The 21,114-nt window shown below is 43.4% G+C and overlaps 1 protein-coding gene across 3 annotated transcripts in view; it reads left to right on the top strand.

The window, feature by feature from the left end:
* The first annotated feature begins 324 nt into the window (after positions 1 to 324).
* The window catches only part of PCSK5 (proprotein convertase subtilisin/kexin type 5), a 472,843-nt gene continuing 452,053 nt past the window's right edge, over positions 325 to 21,114 (top strand). For all 3 annotated transcript variants that reach the window (XM_064361641.1, XM_064361640.1, XM_021669251.2), the window contains exon 1: positions 325 to 516. In XM_064361641.1, the coding sequence (XP_064217711.1) occupies positions 325 to 516 (192 nt within the window). The remainder of the gene's footprint in view (positions 517 to 21,114) is intronic.

Below are 21,114 nucleotides of genomic sequence, written 5' to 3'. Positions count from 1 at the left end.
GAACGAGAGCGAGTCGGAGAGTCCGGGAGCCGAGCCCGGGGAAGCCCAACTGCGGAGGGCGCCCGCCCCACTCAGCCGCCTCCTGCGCCCGAGCCGGGGAGCATCGCCGAGCACCCGGCGGGCCGGAGAGCTGGGAGCACAGGTCCCCGCGGCCCCAGGGATGGTCTAGGAGCCGGCGCGAGGCTCGCTGCTCTGCTCCCTGCCGGGGCTAGCCGCCTCCTGCCGCAGCGCCGGGCGGCCCAGGCCGGAGAAGTTAGTTGTGCGCGCCCTTAGTGCGCTGAGCCAGCCAGCCAGCGAGCTAGGGAGCAGCGAGGCGCCGGGACTATGGGCTGGGGGAGCCGCTGCTGCTGCCCAGGACGCCTGGACCTGCTGTGCGTGCTGGCGCTGCTCGGGGGCTGCCTGCTCCCCGTGTGCAGGACGCGCGTCTACACCAACCACTGGGCAGTCAAAATCGCCGGGGGCTTCTCGGAGGCCGACCGCATCGCCAGCAAGTACGGATTCATCAACATAGGACAGGTAATGAACTACAGGCTGGCCCAGCCCTAGGCCCTGAAGCCACTGGGGGCTTCTTGTCCCCTCTGCGTGGAACCCCCTCCCCCTCTTCCAGATGTGCTCTAGCAGCTGTTGCCCTAACTCTTGGGCGATGCTCTGTCTCCCGCGCGCGCGCGGACACACACACACACACCCCAAAGTTGCCGGGTCCGTGTTTTGTTTACTTGTCTTTTGCAAGCCACGCGGGACTGGTAGGGTCTTGGGAAAAATCCAGAGTGCCCCCGTGGTGGTTTCAGAGACGGCTGGACCTTTTGACCCGAAAAGTCGAGTAACACTAGAAATCAGAGGCAAAGTCTCAGAGAGTCATCGTGGGGAGAGGGGGATATGAGGTGAGCGGGGGATAGAGGGTGAGCGCGCCTCTGATGCCGGCGGGGAGGGAAAGCCTTTCCTGCTCGGACCTGAATTTAGCCCAGAAAGAAGTTTCCTCTTCTTGGGCGAGAGAACCGCTGGCGCTGAAGACGCCGGAGGAGCGGGGACTGGAGCTGGAAGGGAGGAGAAAGGAGGGGAGGGAAGAGGGGGCGGGGCCCTGTGTGAGCACAGATTTAGGGGAGACCTCTAGGCTTCTTCGTCTTAAGCGAGGTCCGCGTGGGGGCTCCCGGAAGGGAGTTAGAGTGAGGAGGTGGGAAACTTCCGAAACCTGCTGGCTGGGTTCCGCTCCGGGAAAACAAGGAGTCTTACCCCGGGACGGAAGGTGCCAGGCCGGGAGGCTGCGCTGTGGAGCGAGAGTTGGGCAGGCAGCAGGGGTGCGGGGTTTTTGTGGGGTGCCACTTGCGGGGTTTTGGCAGAGCTTCGCTGCTAGGGAGAAATGCCAATAAACTAAGGTGATGCTATGAGGATGATTGGAAGTGTAACGGATTTGGAAGCACTCCGGGTTCAGTGGTCTTGGCTTCCTAGTTCTCTTCCCCCTACACCCCTGCGAGAAATGGGGGTAGAGAGGGCTTTGAAAGTGGGTCCCAGAAAGTACACACACAGACACACACACACACACACACACACACACACACACACACACACCCCGCAAATATTTCTGGGGCTGGCCGGAGGAGCGGGCCCTGGCTGGGCTCTGGCGAGAATCCCCTGGAATGGGAGGTGATGGATGGCGCCTTTCCAGCAGGCGCGCTTTGGGGACTGCCCGGGGTGCACGCACCCCGTGTGCTCTGCCAGGGGGAAGGGAGAGGGAGGTGCTGGCTGGTGCCAGTGGAGTGGTAGAGTACGGACAGTTTCTGAGGCCACTGCGTTCCACGCCCAGGAACCCGGGGACACCCCCTTCTCCTCCCCGCCGCCTGGGGAATGCGGCGCCTGGAGAGGAGGCAGAGCTGCTGTCGCTGCATCTAGAAGGAGCTGGGGAGCGCGGGAGTGTTCCGAGGAGCAGGAGTACAAGATCTTGCTCTTTGCCCGCCCAGAGGGAGGACTCATTCCAGAGAAGCCAACCCTGTGGAGAACTGAGACTAGGGCAAGGGGCACGGTTTGTATTCCCTCCCGCCCCTGGAAGTGAGGAAGTAAGGGAAGCCAGCCAGATTTTGTTGCTTGAGTGCCTGTCATCTGCGGAAGATTTCCATTCTAAAGGCTTGTTGGGATTCTACTGGCTTCTTTTTCTCTGGAAGAAAACACCGAGTCCGTTCAGGTCTTGTTACATGAACTTAAAGTTGGGCACTGCCTATGCCCTGAAAGTAGCTAGTAGTATTAATCATCTCGGGTTCTGCTAACACTGAACATCTTACACCTGCCAGGCATTTTTGGAAGAATAGATTCTTGAACGTACCCTTCTTTCTTAATCTGAAAACAACCTTGTTTGGCAAATGTCACCTCAGACACAGGAGATGAGGAAACTGAGACCAGCTGGACAGTGGCAAAGCCATGATTCAGATCTGGGACTCTGACTGTTGCAAGCCCACTCCCCCTTGGATCCTGCCTTTAGGGAACCCTTCCATCCTATGGGTGAAGGAGGAAGTAAGTAAAATCTCCATTTCCTTGCATTCTGATTTTCCAGTAGACTAGAATCAAATATCTGGTCTCAATTCACAGATATTTAGTTCAAACAAACCTAGATATCTTGACTTGAAGAACAAGGGCAGAAACAGCTGTTACCTCTTTGAATTAAATGAGCAGAACTGGTATATTACCGAATCTGGTATAGTGAGATGGGAGAAATTGTCACCCAACCCGTTTTTGAACAAGCCAACATTGCAATGTCCTGCAACCTCTGCCTGACTTTTTACAAAAGGCCTTATAATGAAGATTTGTGGTTTCGCATTAGAAAAGTAAATACTAAGAAAGTTTACCTACAAATAACACCAAAGATGATTTATTGTGGTTTTTACAGCGCCGATGAGGACATTTAGTGCTTATAGAGATTACGGAGGACCCCTTAAACCAGTGTAAAAAGATGAGCTATTCTACAGTGGAGAGCATTTCCTCTGTAGATCAAAGGAGCTTAAGCCCATGCTAAGTCTTTAGGGTGGTAAATTGAGTTCACACGTGCAATATCATTGCACTGTAAGTGCCAAATGTATTCCTTATTCATCCTTTACTGCTCTGACCTTTCAGCACTTTAGACATCCTTTTGTTTTTCTTTTTCCATCAGTAAAGCAGCTGTGGATCAGTTGAGGGCAGTAACTAATTTGCCAATGTCTCTGGAATGTTCTGTTTTTTACCCATTTGGGCTTGGGGGTCTCATCTTATATATTGCAAATTGGAACTGAAACTTGTTATTATTTCTGAAGCCATTTAGTAACCTGGTAGTATTTTTTATATCTTCAGTATGATATTCTAGGTGAGTAAGATAGTGAATTTTTACCACAGTAAAGGTACGGTTTTGACCATTTGCTCAGAATATCAGTGTAATGTTTTGTGTAGCATCTTAGCCTTTAAAAGTCTCCAGAGGTAACATTTCTGGCTTGGGGATTTCTATGGAGAATAGTTGTGTCTCTTCTGTTCATAAAAGATGGGATGTGCAGAGTAACACAAGAAGGCAACAAACAAGCAAAAAGGACGTGCTTGGCTTCCAAAAGGGAACACAAATGAGGATTTTCTTGCCTTTATTTATAGAGCTAGCATATGTTTTCACAAAATGTTTATATTTTGTGAATGATTGTGCCTTGAAATCCTGCAATAATAATACTTAACCATAATCATTATTAGTTGTGGTCATGTTAGCTTATATTATATTTTGATAGGTATCAGAATCAGAGTCAGAATGCCCTGCTTTTCTTCCCTACAAAGTTCTGACTACAAGCCCTCTTAGTATCTAGTTGGACGAGCACCTTCTGAGCTGCCTGAGAGTAGGAGGTGTGCATGCCTATTGACCTGCACAGGAATGGAGCAAGAGGCCTTTGTCCTCACTCACTAATCATGTGCTCTGACCCTTTGAGCTAACAATCTACTGGTTAGAGAATTGAAATGATGTAAAGGAATAAGACCTGACATATTGTTAATTGTGAACCTCCGTTTAGACTAAATCTACAAAGAAGAATTAATGTCTGGTTATTAGAATTCAGGGAGAAGGTCCCCTGTGAACAAACAGATTGTTTGCAATGTGCAATAGCTGTATTTATCCTTCTGTGAGTTGCTTATAATCCTTGATTCCAGCCTGAGATTACCAGTAGCAAAGCCCCTTCCCCAAACCATGTAACAATTTGAGTAACACCTCTAAAGGATAAAACTAGATGTAAGCCATACTGACTGGGGAAATATTTTACCTGGAGCCCCGCTGTTGACAGCATGTGGACTTGGAAACTCTGGAGAGGCCACTTTCAAGGCTGTGAAAGCAGGAAAGTCACTGAACTTAATGGAGCCTCTGTTCCTTCATCTGTAAAATGATAAATCTCTAGATAATAGAGTGAGTTAACTATGCATTGCTCAGCACATAGTTAGGCTTGCAGCGAAAGGTTTGTTTAATCTGAATCTGAGGAGAAAGGTCAAAATAAATGAGATCCAAAGTTTTAGATAAGGAGAAAGGAAGACATTTTAAAAATGGAGATGCAAAATGTGAAGATCAGGAAAATAAATTTTTGAAGATTGAATTGCAAGAGCTATATCGTAGTTTTGTAGGCAGGGAAAATGATTTTCCTTTTCAACAAGCAATTTAAAATATTAATAGTTTAAAAATAGTTTTATGTTAGAGTCTAAACAATTAGGATTGATTTCCCATGGGAGGGCCCTCTTCCCTCATTGATCCTTGTCACAGACCATGAAAGGTTATAGGATCAGCATACTGCAGATGGACGAAAGGGAGGGAAAATACCTGAGAAATTTTGTTAAATTATATTTGCATTTACATTCTATTTTTCATTCTGAATGTAGTTTGAATGAGTAAAGCTAGAAGAAGCATTTTCTAAGTAGGTAGGAAGAGATACATGAGCGGAAGAACTTTGTTCAGAGATGTCCTGAACACCTTCCACCCTGTTGATTAATTTTGAGCTGTGAATATTATAGGATGCTTGAAAGGTTGATTCACAGTGGCCAGTGAATTCTGGGTGCTTATGGATAGTACTGGAAATAGGGGATGTGGTTAGTCTAATGGGTTGTATGGGAGTAGATTGTGCTTGCCTAATAAATTCTTAGGCATTTTGTAAACAGGAGAGTTAATTGGTGCTGTAGTCCCAGGTTGATCTCTGGGTGATACATCTGGCTTTGCACAGGGCAGCTCTTTATGCCCAAAAACCTTAGCCCTGACCCCTGCCAGCCACTCTTATATGCATATATATATATTTTTTTGAGACGGAGTCTCACTCTGTCACCCAAGCTGGAGTGCAGTGGCGCGATCTCAGCTCACTACAATATCTGCCTCCTAGGTTCAAGCGATTCTTCTGCCTCAGCCTCCCTAGTAGCTAGGACTACGGGCATATGCCACCACACCTGGCTAATTTTTGTATTTTTAGTCGAGATGGGGTTTCACCATGTTACCCAGGCTGGTCTCGAACACCTGACCTTGTGATCCGCCTGCCTCGGCCTCCCAAGGTGCTGTGATTACAGGCGTGAGCCACCACACCCAGCCACATATTTCTTATGATGAGGCCAATGAAGGAATAGCAGGGGAACCTTTACTGGAAAAAGCAATTTAGGGTGCGTGGCCTGATGATGATGAGTCTGTTGCATTAACCTCATAGATAAGGAATGGCTTGTATGTAGTCATTAGGGATTTTAGGGGTCTATTCGAAGTGAAAAACTGCATTTTTGTAAGCCTAAAGGCAGCTGACTTTGCCTTATCACTGTCTTTCATGGGCTTATATCCAGAGATCCTAACCTTAAAGGTCAGCCAGAGAAACAGGGTAGTATGCTGGGAAAATTTTCAGCAATGTCTGACTCTTTGGCTGAGAGAGGGAGTCCTGACCCAGAAATATCCCCTGGGCAGGGAGGAGTATTTGTGTTGTCGGTTCAAGTTATGTGAAGCAGTGTCTGGTTTTCACCAAGGCTAAAGTATCTCCAGGCATTGCTCTGCATTGAGACTTCATTATTCATTTAATTCAGGTTGTAATCAATGACAAAAAAGCTGACTTTAGCTTCCTGGCTGGTAAAAATAAATGCTTATAGACATTTATGCATGCTAGAATACACACACACACACACACACCCTGTATATAATATATACGCAGATATGTATGTGTGTAATATATGTATATATACACAGCATATATATGTCAATTTTTATTTTTACCCCAGTACAATTTGCACATAGTTTAGAGTAAAATAACTCATGTAGTGTTCTCATTAGTTTCAACAGATTATCTATCTCTGCATCTAAGAGTACCAAGAAGGAACAATCAATGCCAATAAACTCTCGAATTTGAGTTCATCCTGGGAGGAAAATTAGATGGGACAGAAAACAAGACTAAGAGCCAGGTTTGAGTGAAATTCCAGGGTCTTTACTTTTATCAACCAACCTGACCCTCTGTTCCTCATTTTTCAAATAGGGAACGATAATACCTACTCCATCCATCTCTTAGGGTTGCTGTGAAAATCAGGTGCCCTAGTAGTAAAGATGAGTGTGTATATAGCTCAAATAAGGCATAGGGAGCATTAGATGATCTTTAAAGACACCAAAGAGATGCAGAGGCACTCAAAGGAAAACAACAACATGCAGTGACTTTCCAGATTCTTGTGATTGTCCATGGAAATAAAATGGCGACTGAAAGGAAGAGGAGTAAGTGATGTGCCTGATTCTCACTTAGGATGATGTGATAACTATACTTTTCCTCCAGGAGCCATGGAGACAGGGCTGGGGTGGGGGCAACTGACAAGAAAATCAGCCAGCGAAGACTCCCGTCTCCTGTTGGATAGCTCTTGTTTATAAGACATATACAAATATGAAGGTGGCAAGATTTTCTTTCTTTTTTTTTTTTTTAAGATGGAGTCTCGCTTTGTGGCCCAGGCTTGAATGCAGAAGTGTTGCTATCTCAGCTCACTACGACTGCTGCCTCCCAGGCACAGGCAATTCTCCCATTTGAGCCTCCAGAGGAGCTGGGATTACAGGCATGTGCTACCATGCCTGACTAATTTTAGTATTTTTAGTAGAGATGGGGTTTCACCATGTTGACCAGGCTGGTCTCGAACTCCTGACCTCAAGTGATCCACCTGCCTTGGCCTCCCAAAGTGCTGGGATACAAGCGTGAGCCATCGGGCTCAGGCAAAATTTTCCATTTAAAGTATCAAAACATAGTCTTTTAGTTTGACTCCAGTGTGATCTGTGTAGAAGACTAGTGGGAAGTAAAACTGAAACATAATAGGCACATGAGGAACAGAGGTGGACTCTTTCAGGTGCAAGTGTCAAAAATCGACCTCATACTGCTTAAGTAAAACTGACAAGCAAGCAGATAAGCAGACTGGGCATTTGTTGGTTTAAACATATTCACATGCATTTATGTGCATTTCTGAAAGCAGAAGCTAAACCCATTTTGTAGTCAGACTTTACCTGATCTGCACTTTCTTCATTGCAAAACCTGCCCTGACCTCAACTGACCTTAATTAGGTCATTAATTTGTTTCATTGCAGAAATATGAATGAGTGTGATTGTGGGGACGTCGCCCTTGATCCATGGAGAGGTATACGTAACACTCGAGTATGTGCCTCATTGTGCTTTTCTCACCTGATAGAATTCTGAATTCTGAAACATATTTAAATCCAAGAGTTTCAAAAAAATGATTGTGGGCCTGTCCAGCTGAAAAGCCAGAGGTAGTGCTAATGTCAACTATTTCTTCTTTTCCCTCAAAGGCACTTTCCAGAAAGCAGCAAATTCATGTGCTTCTTAGTACCATTTTTATCCAGTATTGAAATAAACCCCTGAAACAGACTCCTCATTGGGTGGGGTCGTATCCCCACACGTGGGCCAAAAATCACTTTGTCTAGGAAGGTAGCAGTATTTTGATGGGTGAGCTTGGGTCCCATGTCCTCCCTTGAAGGGAGATGTTGACCTTTGATGAGCAATCCACCAGTTGGGTAGGGATGGTTCCCCAAAGGAAAGTGGACTGCTGTTACTAGAATAAGAGAAAAGAGATGTGGGATAGGGAAGAAACCCACTAGAGATCAGGTTTTGTAGGCCCTGAATTCCCAGGCTAGAGAGTTTCAATATTGTCATTTAGGATAAGTTTATACTGAAAATCCCTGAGAAGGAGAGACAACAACCCACTGATTCTACAACATGAGTCTACCATGTAACACATAGATCAGAAAACGTTCTCTGTTCTCGAGGAGCTAGAACATTTTCACCCGTAACTATCATTTAGTAAGACAAATAATAATGGACTTCTGGGTAGCGTAGGATGGTTCAGTCATGCCTTGGGAGAGTCTGCTGGTAGCAGTGTGCACGATGAACTGCATGCAGAATGGCAGAGTGGTGATTGTGTTGGCAAAGATTATTGATAATGAAAACAGGAGCCGTGACAATGGAAAGATTTGGAAGTTCTTGTAGAGGATGATTCAGTAGGGCTGGGTAACTAAATGGAAGTAGGGGATGAGGAGGAGGGAGAATGTGAAGATCGCTGCAAAGTGTTAGCCTAGGGACCAGGAGAATGGTGGACCGTTTTGTAGAATTAAGACAGTCTGCAGGATCGTTTTTGAGAACAAAAGGATAGGCCCAGCATTAGTTTTCTTTTAGATTTATTTGTATTATATATATTTAAGGTATACAACATATTTTAATATATACATATACAATGAAATGATTATTACAGGTAAGCACATTTACATATTTATCGTCTTCCATAGTTACCCATTCTTTTTGTGGTAATCTGTGTGCTAGGCTCTCAGCAACTTTTCAGTAAACAATACAGTATTATTATGTTGTATATCCCTAGCACTCCTGCCACACATTCCATCTCTAGACAAATTCATCCTACATAACTGTGAGTTTGTACCCTTTGACCTTCATCTCCCTCCTCCCCCTCCTCACCCCTGGTAGTCACTGTTTTACTGTTTATATGTAGTCAACACTTTCCCCCCCAGATTCCACATATAAGTGGGATCATCGACATTTTTTTTGTTGGACAATAGAAGGACATGCAGATAGCAATGTCTAGTAGGTGGAAGAACATTTAGTTTGGAGTAAAAATTGGCACTCATCGACCTTAGTGTAAAGGAAGCTTGTGGAAGGGCTTAGCATTGTTAAGAGACGAAGCATGAAGAGAGCGGAACTGAGAAGAGAAGGCGGATGGAAGAATGTCTCCACTTAGGGAGCAAGGGAGAATGGGAGTAGATGAAAGGGCCAGGGAGGCAGGAAGATGCAGAGAGCCATGGGAAGAAAGGGTACCTCCTTTGGATGGTGTGCAGTAGTAAGAAGTGCTATAGAAAGAATCCAGGAGGATGTGTGTTACGTGATAAGACGGTTTCCAGTGCTCTTAGCACCAGTGCTTGATTGGATAGTGGAGTGGAGGTCAGCTTGTGGGGCAGGAGAAACGGAGTACAACAGTTTTTCATTGCCCATCGGCTTCTACCCACCTGCTGGCCTCCATTCCCTCCCTTCATCTCTTTCTAGCCAATGTGCTGAAGTAGTTAGGAGCATGGGTTTAGAATTAAAAGGGTTTGAAACCTAATACTGCTCCTTCCTAGCTGGGGACCCTAGATAAGTGTCTTAAGCTCTCTGTTCCTCAGTTTCTTCATGTGTGAAAAGGATATAATAACAAGAGTGATTCCCCATACAATCATTGTGATGAGTTAAAAGTAGCTAGAATATTACCTGGCACACACATACTCAGTAAATGAGTTATTATATCTTGTTTAAAATGTTTTGGCTGGGTACAGTGGCTCATGCCTATAATCCCAGCACTTTGGGAGGCCGAGGCAGGCAGATCACTTGAGGCCAGGAGTTTGAGACCAGCCTGGGTAAAATGGTGAAGCCCCGTGTCTACCAAAATTACAAAAATTAGCCAGCTGTGGTGGCACACAGCTGTAGTTGCAGCTACCCGGGAGGCTGAGGTGGGAGAGTTGCTTGAGCCTGGGGGGCCAAAGCAGCAGTGAGCCGAGATCACGGGGCGGGGGCAGCAGTGAGCCGAGATCACGGGGGCAGCAGTGAGCCGAGGTCACGGGGGGCAGCAGTGAGCCGAGTGCCACCGCACTCCAGCCTGGGTGACAGAGCAAGACTCTGTCTCAAAAAAAAAATTTTTTTTTTTTACCCTGCAGTAAGTCAGTTCACCTCGTTAATTATTTTTCACTCTCAAACATGTCCAAGTTGAGAAGAGAAAAGATAGAGTCACCCCAATTGTATGTGAATTTGTGTATGTGTGTAATTACACATCTATCCTTCCACTAGCTGGTGAGCTTTTTGAGAGGGCAGTGCCTCATTCATGATTGTATCCCCAGCACCTAGAACAGTGTGTGGCACAGGAGAAACACAATGGGCACGCGGGCAGGGGGCATACAGGGCGTAAGTAAAGAGGAATAAAAAATCTGTCTGGAAAGAAAGAGAAATGTTGGTGCCTCAGACTAAACAGGAAGGAAGGGCGAGTCAGAGGAGTTCTGCCGAGGAGAAAAGGAAGTGTAGGGTGGCCTCAATCTCAGTCACTTAAAAGGATTATAAATCATTCTTCTATCAAGACATATGAACACGTATGTTTATTGCAGCACTATTTACAATAGTAAAGACTTGGAACCAACCCAAATGCCCATCAATGATAGACTGGATAAAATAATGTGGCACATATACACCATGGAATACTATGCAGCCATATACTACACAGCCATAAAAAGAATGAGTTCATGTCCTTTGCAGGGACATGGATGAACCTGGAAGCCATCATTCTCAGCAAAGTAACACAGGAACAGAAAACCAAACACCACATGTTCTCACTCATAAGTGGGAGTTGAACAATGAGAACATATGGGCACAGGGAGGGGAACATCACGCACCAGGGCCTGTCAGGGGATGGAGGGCGAGGGGAGGGATAGCATTAGGACAAATCCCTAATGCATGTGGGGCTTAAAACCTAGATGATGGGTTGATAGGTGCAGCAAACCACCATGGCACATGTATACCTATGCAACAAACCTGAACATTCTACACGTATATCCCAGAACTTAAAAGTAAAAAAAAAAAAAAGATGAAGACCACCTGTGGCAAGTTGAGGTGGGGAGGGGGGCGACTGGGTGAAATGGATGTCTGGATACTTCGGTATTTTGGAAGACTTTTAGGAAATGCTGATAACAGTCAATGAATGATGACTATATAAAAATGTGCCAAATAGCAATGAGGTTATTTGCTGCTTGTCCTTAGCCATTGCAGAGCGAGTAGTGATTAAATGAGTGAGTGAAGAAGAAATGAACCAGTCTGTATTGTTTTGTGCCTTTCTCACCAATGCTTAGGAGCCTGAGATTAGAAAAGGACAAAACAGGCCATGCACACTGGCTCACACTTGTAATCCCAGCACTTTGGGAAGCCAAAACAGGTGGATCACCTGAGGTCAGGAGTTCGAGACCAGCCTGCCCAACATGGTGAAACCCCGTCTCTGCTAAAAATAGAAAAATTAGCTGGGCATGATGGCGAGTACCTGTAATCCTAGCTACTCAGGAGGCTGATGCAGGAGAATCGCTTGAACCCAGGAGGCAGAGGTTGCAGTGAGCCAAGATTGCACCACTTCATTCTAGCCTGGCTACAGAGCAAGACTCCATCTTAAAAAAAAAAAAAGAAAAGGACAAAACAAGGAGTTTGAATTCACCAGAGTAAGAGAGAAGGAGAAAGACTCTGGGAAACTAGGAGGCAAACAGTTCTTGAATACAAAAGGTGCCACCTCTGAAGTAGTTGACCACAGGCTACAAGGAAGGTAGTGGGGCCAAAATAGGACTATTGGACCAAAGGAATTGGCTGGGTGCAGAGGGCTTTATGAACAAAAGAAAAATGGATGGCCAGTTTGATAAGAGTGGTAGAAGCAGAAAAATGAGAGCCATCCCAGAGAGTATTTTAATTTTTTCGTAAGCTACTAGCTAGAGTTGTTCTGCTCAATGATAACGTCCAGGGTATGGAGATGCAAAGAGACGACCAGACAGAAAACGGGTGAAGGCTGATGGGTTGAAAGAGTCAAGAAAGAGAGGCTAGAGTATTTGAGGGGTTATCAGTGTGTAGAAGAAGAGGATTCCAAGTAATTTGTGCTGATGTATCCACTGTGCGGATAAACATGAAGCTTACCCAGCATTTCATTCTCTTTGGATAAATGTAGGTATTATCTCTGCTTTACACATCTGTGTGCTATTATTTGCACTGCAGGTCCCATATCAGCTTAAGGGATGAAGACAGAGACATGGGTGATTGCTTTCAACTCCCAAATGCACCTTCCCATATTTGGTTTAAAAACTGAAGATTGTGTTGAACACTGAATATAGAGGGAACAGTGGAAACAGAGAATGTAAAACCAGGACATAATATTTAAGGATGATTTTTAAAATGGTCTACACGAGCTCACATTTTAGTTGACTTTTAGCTTAGGTTGTCACATAGTCTACTTTCCATCTCAGTATTATAACAGATAATTATAACTCTAACTTATTCACATGTCATGTATTCTGCCCTTTATAAACATATTTTATATAGTACAGTAAAGCTGTGTTCTGAACATGCGTTTCATGTATTCTTAGCCTAAACTTTACCACCTTATAGGAATACAGACATATTTTTAAATATGAGTCTTTAAAATTATTTATAGATTGCTCTATCTCATATAACATTTTTAGATTATTCTATATAATTTGTTTACATTTGTATGACAATCTGATTGCTAATTTAGGTTAGCATCACAAAAGAAGTATTTAAGTTTCTATTTCAATTTTCTGTGCATTATCTAAGAGGTTAATTCTATCCTGGGAAAATTAGATTTTGCATACCATGCCAGCATTGAACCTAGTTAAGATTTATTAAAAGCAAGTCTTTCCTTGTTGCCTTTCCCAGTATGACAAAGTGTTTATATTCTCTCTCTCTGTGTGTGCGTATGTGTGTGTGTGTGTGTGTGTATGTGTGCATATATATATATATGTATATATATATCAAATAAGTACTTTAGGGATGATATTTCTGTAATAAGTACTTAAGATCTGGTATTTTTCTATACCGAGAAGCTCTTACAGCTGTAAAAATATACCAGATCTCTCCATATCCATGTTCCCATGCTTGCACCTTGTTTTCTCTGGTGGGAGTTCCTCAACCAAAATAAAGCTGGGTAGTCTGAATACAGAGCAGGGAAGAGAGATCATCCCAGGGCCTTTAATTTTGTAAGCAAATATCCATAATGTAAATTTAGAAAGATACTGCTTACTCATCCTGTGCCTATTCTAGTTTCATTTAACTAATATGTTTGTGTGTCGGGCAGGAACCCCATTCATCAATTTCAAAGTTTCTCAAGAGAAAACAAAATTGTAGGCCACTTAGGATTTATTACAGGCTAGCTTCCAGCAAACCCTTTTTTCTTTATGTTTAACTATGGGGCATCTTTCTATTTGGTGCTCATGGACCAATTTAACAAATGCTGCATTCTTTGACTCATCACAGGATGATGTCATTGCTTCTGGGCTGGTTGGACAATGCTGGGAACCAGTAAAGTAAACTGAAAGCTGAAAACAGGTGACCTGGCTGGACGCGGTGGCTCAAGCCTGTAATCCCAGCACTTTGGGAGGCCGAGGCGGGTGGATCACGAGGTCAAGAGATCGAGACCATCCTGGTCAACATGGTGAAACCCCGTCTCTACTAATACAAAAAATTAGCTGGGCATGGTGGTGCGTGCCTGTAATCCCAGCTACTCAGGAGGCTGAGGCAGGAAAATTGCCTGAACCCAGGAGGCGGAGGTTGCAGTGAGCCGAGATCGCGCCATTGCACTCCAGCCTGAGTAACGAGGGAAACTCCGTCTCAAAAAAAAAAAAAAGAAAACAGGTCACTTGAGTCACCCTTCTAGATCCAGCCCCGCCATGAATTTGTCACATATTTATGAGCCAGCCACAGGTTTCCTTTGTCATAAAAGGTTAATTCTATTTATTGTTTTATTTAAAAAATAGTTATTGAGGGACACTGTCAAGAAGGTAAAAGGACAACCCACAAAATGGGAGCAAATATTTGCGAATCGTATCTAAGGAGGACTTGCATCCAAAATATATAATGAATTCTCACTCTCAATAATAAAAGACCAGCTGCCCAATTAAAAACGGGTACAAACGACCTGAGTAGACATTTTTCCAAAGCATATATATGCAAATGGCCAAGAAGCACATCTAAAGATGTTTAACATCATCAGTCACCAGGGAAATGTAAGTCAAAACCTCAGTAAGCTACTGGTTTACACTCACTAGGATGGCTATAATAAAAAAGATCATTCCCATTGTAAACTCTGCAGTTTACAATGGGAATGCGCTAATGGGAATGTAAAGCTGTGAGACCACTTTGGAAAATTGTCTGACAGGTCCTCAAAAGGTGAAACATACGGCTACTGTGTGACCTAGCAGTTCACTCCTAAATGTATACCCAACAGAAATGAAAACATATCCACACAAAATCTTGTAGATAAATGTTCACGGTAGCATTATTCACAATAGCTGAAAAGTAGAAACAGCCCAACTGTCTATCACCGGATAAATGGATAAACAACGGATAAATGGATAAACAAAATATAGTGTTTTCATATTCATATCATGAACTATTTTTTTACAATGGAAATGAAGTTCTGATACATGCTACAATGTGGATGAACCTTGAAACTATGATGCTAGGTGAAAGGAAGCAGTCACAAAAGGCCACACGTTGTATCATTCTGTTTATAGGAAATGTCCAGATTTAGCAGCGGTCTATAGAGACAGAGGTAGATTAGTGGTTGTGTAAGGCTGCAAGTGTTGGTGGGAAGTGGGGAGTGGCTGCTAATAGGTATGAGATTTCTTAGGAGGTGATGAAATGTTCTAAAATTGATTGTTGACCAGGCTCACTGGCTCTTGCCTATAATTCCAACACTTCAGGAAGCCAAAGTGGGAGAATCGCTTGAAGCTGGAAGTTCAAGACCAGCCTGGGCAGTAAAGTGAGACTCTCTGGTCTCTACAGAAAAAAAATAAAAATTAGCAGGACATGGTAGCCTGTAGTCCCAGCTACTTGACAAGCTGAGGCAGAAATATGGCTTGGGCCCAAGAATTTTGAGGATGCAGTGAGCTGTAATTATGCCACTGCATTCCAGCCTGGATGACAGCAAGACTCTGTAATAATAATAATAAAATTGATTATGGTGATTTTTGTACTTTTTTGAACATACTAAAAACAATTTAATACTCTACTTGAAAGCAGGGGTCCCTAACCCCCAGGCTGTGGACTGATACGGTCCGTGGCCTGGTAGGAACCAGGCTGAACAGCAGGAAGTAGGTGGCAGGTGAGCTGTTCCACCTCCTGTCAGATCAGTGGGGGTGTAAGATTCTCATAGGAGCGCAAACCCTATTGTGAACTGTGCATATGAGGGATCTAGGTTGCATGCTCCTTGTGAGAATCTAACTAATGCCTGATGATCTGAGGTGGAACAGTTTCATCCCCAAACCATCACCCCCTCCCCTGTGTGTGAAAAAATTGTCTTCCAGGAAACTGGTCCCTGGTGCCAAAAAGGCTGGGGACCACTGCTTTAAATGCATGAACTGTTTGGTATGTGAATTATATCTCGATACAGCTGTTAAATAGTTATTGGGTACCTATTTTATTAGCCATTCTACTAGGCACAATACAACCACATTTGTCTGCTCACATGGTGCTTGTATCTTAGTGGGAGGAGACAAGTCATAAGCCAGTGATGACATGAGTAAAATAATTTCAAATTATGATAGGTGCTGTTGGAAAGCAACATATTAGTAGACTAAAGTGTGACCAGGGGTGAGAGAACTACTTTCATTGGTCAGGGAGACTCACAGAGGAGGAAACACTTGAGCAGATACCTAATTTTAAGAAAGCACCAACTACATTGTAGTCTGGAATTGGACAAGGTCTTTGTAAAGGAGATAGCAAATGCAAAGGCCTCTGAGGAACAGAAGGCCAGGCAGGGTAAATGGAGACTAGTTAACAAGGAAGAAGAGGTGGAGCTTGGGATTGGAGAGGATGATCGTAAAGCTTAATTTTGGTGATGTCATTTCCCTGTTCAGAAGCCCCCAGTAGCTCCTATTTGCCTATCACATTTCAAAGGATTCCTGCTCTGGGCTTTTAAAGGCCTGTACCTACTTGTCCTGAAATATTTTTTCCATCATTTCTCCTACTCTTTCCCTTAAGAAAACTAGACTGACCTTCCCATTGTTCCTCAGATATTTCGCTCAATGCTTTCCTGTTGCTGTGTCAGTCTTTCCGCCTGGGTTATTCTCCTGATCTGTTGCTCCTCTGGAAATTTAATCTCTTCTTGAAGACACCTCTCAAATGTCTCCTCTTGTCTATGGCCATACTAGGCTGAATGTGCCCTGTCTCATCAAATATCACTTCTTTACCTACATTTTGCTTTGGAAGTATAGGTAAACTATAGGTATGGGTAAAATAGCTCTAATTTTTAACTTGATTGACTTGCATAATAGCTTGCCCAAAATTCTCTTAGGGGATTAAATATAGTTAAGTTTTTCTTTTATGTTTTTCTTCTACAGGGATTTAATTATTACTCTGTAGCACATAGCATAATGTCTCACTCTATATACATAGTCATTAAATATTGGTTGAATTCTAAAGTATTTTGCAGACATGGAATGTACATACAATGTAAAATAAATATGAACACTGGAGAAAAATTACAAAAAAATTCTATATAGTCAAGGATGAAATCAATAGTGCATTGTGTATTCTATAAAGGGGTATGGTAAAAAGCAGGGGTCTAGCATTGATGAATCATTTGCGTGTGGATTCAGAAGTCCAGGCTTCCTGGGAAATAGCCTAGCCCTTAACTTTTAGCAGGGTCACTCTTCTGATTTTGACTTCTATGAGCATTTCTGGTGTGAGAGTCAGAGTACAGTATGACAGCATCCACTCTGAGAGCCAAATCCCAGATTATCCTATGACTGTGATTGCTTCTGTGTGGATCTTGGTGAACCCTAAGAACCCTTCTGGCTGTGACCATCTCCCTGGGGTGGCAGTGAAAGTCTTTTGTCTATTGGAGCAGTGGGAAGAACAGCACAGAGTTCCCTAATGAAGGAACTGGTCTGTAGTAAGAAACAATTTCTAATCATGGGCAAATTTTACTGTGTATGTAGAAGTAGTAGAAGTAGCAAAAACAAGCAGGTTTGGCGCACTTGAAAGGTCCTAAGGTTCTGTATCAAATAAGTTGTAGACTCTTGTCACGGTCAGAGGCTCATGGCAGGGCCTAGCTGGATTGGCCTTTTAATCATCAAACTCTGAAGTTAAATCTGGAGCGGAGGAGGAATTGCAGACTCTAGAACAAACAGACATAAATTAAGCCCTGCAGCTCAGTCCTTAAGGAGTGGCTTCAGAAACATCCTTGGAGATAGGAAACAAACTCAGGACAAATAGAACAAATATTTATTGGGAGTTAACTCCCTTTAATGATGAAAGGAACATTCTCTTGGTTGGGTGACATAGCCAGAATCCAATCTCTCAGTAGAGATGAGTCTCCCCATTTGACCTCTTTTCTTTTATCAGATCCAAGCCGCAAATGTCCAGGCCTTCAGGCTTGGGCAGATAGAGGGAAAGGTGAGTTCTATTTTCTAGGTCAGATAAAGGAGCAATGGAAAAGCTGAGCATTTTTATGGGATGTATGGTTTGAGAGTAGAGCTATTCCTTCCTCACAATTGTGATAGACCTACTGTAAGTAAGGCCTTTGTCACTCTTATTTGGATTATTGTGCAAGTCTTATCCTGTCCCCACTGTCTCTCCCTTTGCTTTGGGCAAAAAGACTTGACTTCTTCCTCTTCCTTTTTCTTCTCTTTTCTTCCTCTTCCTTCTTTTATGTTTTCAACATCATTCAACCTAACTATTTTGCCATTCTGTGCACATGAACTGGCATGTCCTGCTTTTCTGCCTCTACTCGTGTCATGCTTACTGCCTGGTCATCTACATGTCCAGATCTCGCTGTGTGTTACAAAACCCTTCTCAGATGTCATTTCCTCAAATGAAACTTCCTATGGCGAAAACCTCCTTTGTTTAAACTCTCATTGAACCTTATATACTTCTTTTTATTGGCATTTGGCATTTCATCTTATATTCTATCTATCTATCTATCTATCTATCTATCTATCTATCTATCTATCTATCTGATTTTCTCTCCTCTGCTAGATAATAATCCCCTTAAACATAAGATTTCTTGGCTGGGTGCAGTGGCTCATGCCTGAATCCCAGCAATTTGGGAGGTTGAGGCGGGCAGATCACCTGAGGTCAGGAGTTCTAGACCAGCCTGGCCAACATAGTGAAACCCCGTCTCTACTAAAAGTACAAAAATTAGCCAGGCATGGTGGTGTGCACCTGTACTCCCAGCTACTCTGGGAAGCTGAGGCAGGAGGATCGCTGGAACCCAGGAGGCAGAGGTTGCAGTGAGCCAAGATCATGCCATCCAGCCTGGGTGACAGAGCAAGACTCCATCTCCAAAGAAAAAAAAAATAAACAAGATAGGATTTCTGTGTGGTTCACCTTTGTGTCTCAGCTGGCACCTAGAAGAGTTTTCTGCAGTTAAAATGCCCTCAGGAACGTATTCTAAAATGGATAAATGGCAGTGGGCAAAGCCAGGCAGAGAGTAAATAAATCCTGCAGCATTTGTTGGTACTGCCCACTGACTGTTTCTGGTTCTCTCCCTTGGCTGTGTTATAAGATTGAATTTCCCTATATGTGGTGTTGAGCATGTCCAGGTGACTTCTGTTGGCCAGGGAAATGTGAGCAGAAGTGACACGTGTCCCTTCATTTACAGTCAGTGAGTGATTTGTGGCGAGTGCATCTGCCCTGTGATTGGCAAAGCTCCAGACGGTGGATGCTTCATTAGTCTCGGTCCTTGAGGGATGTGATGAGCAGCATTCCCAGCCCAGTGCACAATAGATAACATGAGCTAGAAATAACCCTTTTTTTGCTTTACGTCACTGAGATTCATGGGATCAGTTCATTCCAGTGGAACCTAGTCTATCCTGACAAACATGAAAGACCAAGTTCAATAGTTTTGTCCTTAGCCTCGCATGCAGTGTAGACTAAGATATGCGATCGAAGGAGAGAAAAAGATTGTGATACTCTGGATAAGAACCCTGTGATGTAATAGGATGACCTTAGTGATCTCCAGCATACGTTTTGCTGATTATTAAATTAGTAATTATGTAAATCCAAAAATATCAGAAGCCACTTATTAGGTATTTCCAAATGTGTATATATGATTCTGTTGTTTAGAGATTTGCATTTCCTGAAAGAAACCCTAAAGATCCTAGAGCTTAATTGTCCTCAGAGTTGCTGCTTTGTCCCCCCATTATATATTGGCCTTGCCAGTTCTTTGAATGAGACTTATTCTGTGAGTTCAGATAGACCTGTTAATCACTGGTAAGCCTCGTTAGAAAATTCAGAGTTTGTTTTTTTTTCTCTTTCCAGGAAGACAGAAACTTAATATGTGGAAGGTTGTCTTTTATTCTTCCCCATCAGTCGAAAATAATGTTAATTTTGTACTTCAAAAAATCGTTTAATAGAGAACTCTCTTTCTGTTTGCCAATAGCACTTGCTCGTGCCTTCGCTGAGGGCCACATTGTGCTTGCAGAATTATGACACCCACTGCTACAGAATCCACTTCAATTTGCCTCTCCATTCCAAAGGACGTTATGCTTTAATGTTGTGAGAGAACTGGCTTCACAAACATGTGGGTATCTGTTCACTCACTGACTTATGTGATGTGGACACAGTGGGGAACATCTGAGATTTAAAATGTGATGGCCTGAATTTCCAACTGTTGAAATGAATCCAAAGCAGCAGATTTTTCTTCTTTGGCAAGACAGAATTGAAGCAACATGCAGTGATTTGGTTTGCCAATCTGCGATCTGTTAAAAATCTGAATAGCTTAAAAACGGGAAGAGTAAAGTCTGCATAATGTGAAAAATATTCTAAAGGTCACATGGTTGTAAAGTCTTAGGCAAGCTAGGCATCATGAAACTGGAACTATTTTGAAGTAATTGATACATTGCATGTGAACATATAGTTTTTTGTTTGGTTTTTGTTTTTGTTTGCTAAGACATTCTATTGCCAAAGTAGTTAAAATCTTATTTTGTTCCATGTAATTCTGAAAAGGCAGAGTTTGTAGAGAACCCAGGAAGTCTTTCTCCCACTTTCTAGTCTCTCACCTTTGGAGCTCATGGCTGGCATTTACGCGTTTCTTTCACTTGTGAGTTTTCTCATTGCCATCGTTCTGTCCTTCAACATTCATTGCAAACATTCTAGAATGCCCACACTATGCTGAGCACTGTACTAAGCCCTGAAGATGCAGCGGTGCACAATGATCCCTATCTTCATGGAACTTAAGTGCTCATCAGAGGAGTTCATCAACTGGCTTTGAAATAAATCACCTGATCCCTACATTCTTGGAACTTAAGTGCTCATCAGAGGAGTTTATCAACTTGCTTCGAAATAAATCACCTGAAACTCAGTGGCTTAACACCACAGTCATTATTGTTTCTGAAGCTATGAGTCGACTGGTAGGTTCTTTAGTTGATTGCTGGGTCACCTGGGGCCTGGCTGGGCTAGGATGGCCTCACTCACATATCTGGTGGTTGGTGCTGGTTGCTGGTGCTGGCTTGGGTTATGGGGAGTGGTGGGGTACCTGGCCATTGTGTTTCATTATTCAGCCAGCTAGGTATCTTCCCATGGTGACAAGAAGGTATCCCAGCAGCTAGAAAGAGGTAACCTCTATGCAAACTGCTTTTCCAATTTCTGCCTGTGTCTTAATATGCCATAGGTCAAACCAAGTAATAGACCAAGCCTAGCTTCAAGAGGCAGAGATATATATTTCATCACTTGATAGAGGTGCATGGAATTTGTGGTCATATTTTGCAGTTTATCAAAGTGATTGGTAATAATCAAATGAGTAAGAAACAAAAGGTGTGTCAGATAGTGGTAAGTGCTATGGATAGAGAACAGGAAAGGAGAAAAAGAACAACAAAAAAGCAGTGAAGAGGGGAACAGAGACTGGAAAA

This window comes from Aotus nancymaae, unplaced genomic scaffold (genome assembly GCF_030222135.1).
Source record: "Aotus nancymaae isolate 86718 unplaced genomic scaffold, 86718_ANA_hifiasm-v0.15.2.pri h1tg000041l, whole genome shotgun sequence".
Lineage (NCBI taxonomy): Eukaryota > Metazoa > Chordata > Mammalia > Primates > Aotidae > Aotus > Aotus nancymaae.
This window is presented reverse-complemented; position numbering and strand designations above follow the sequence as displayed.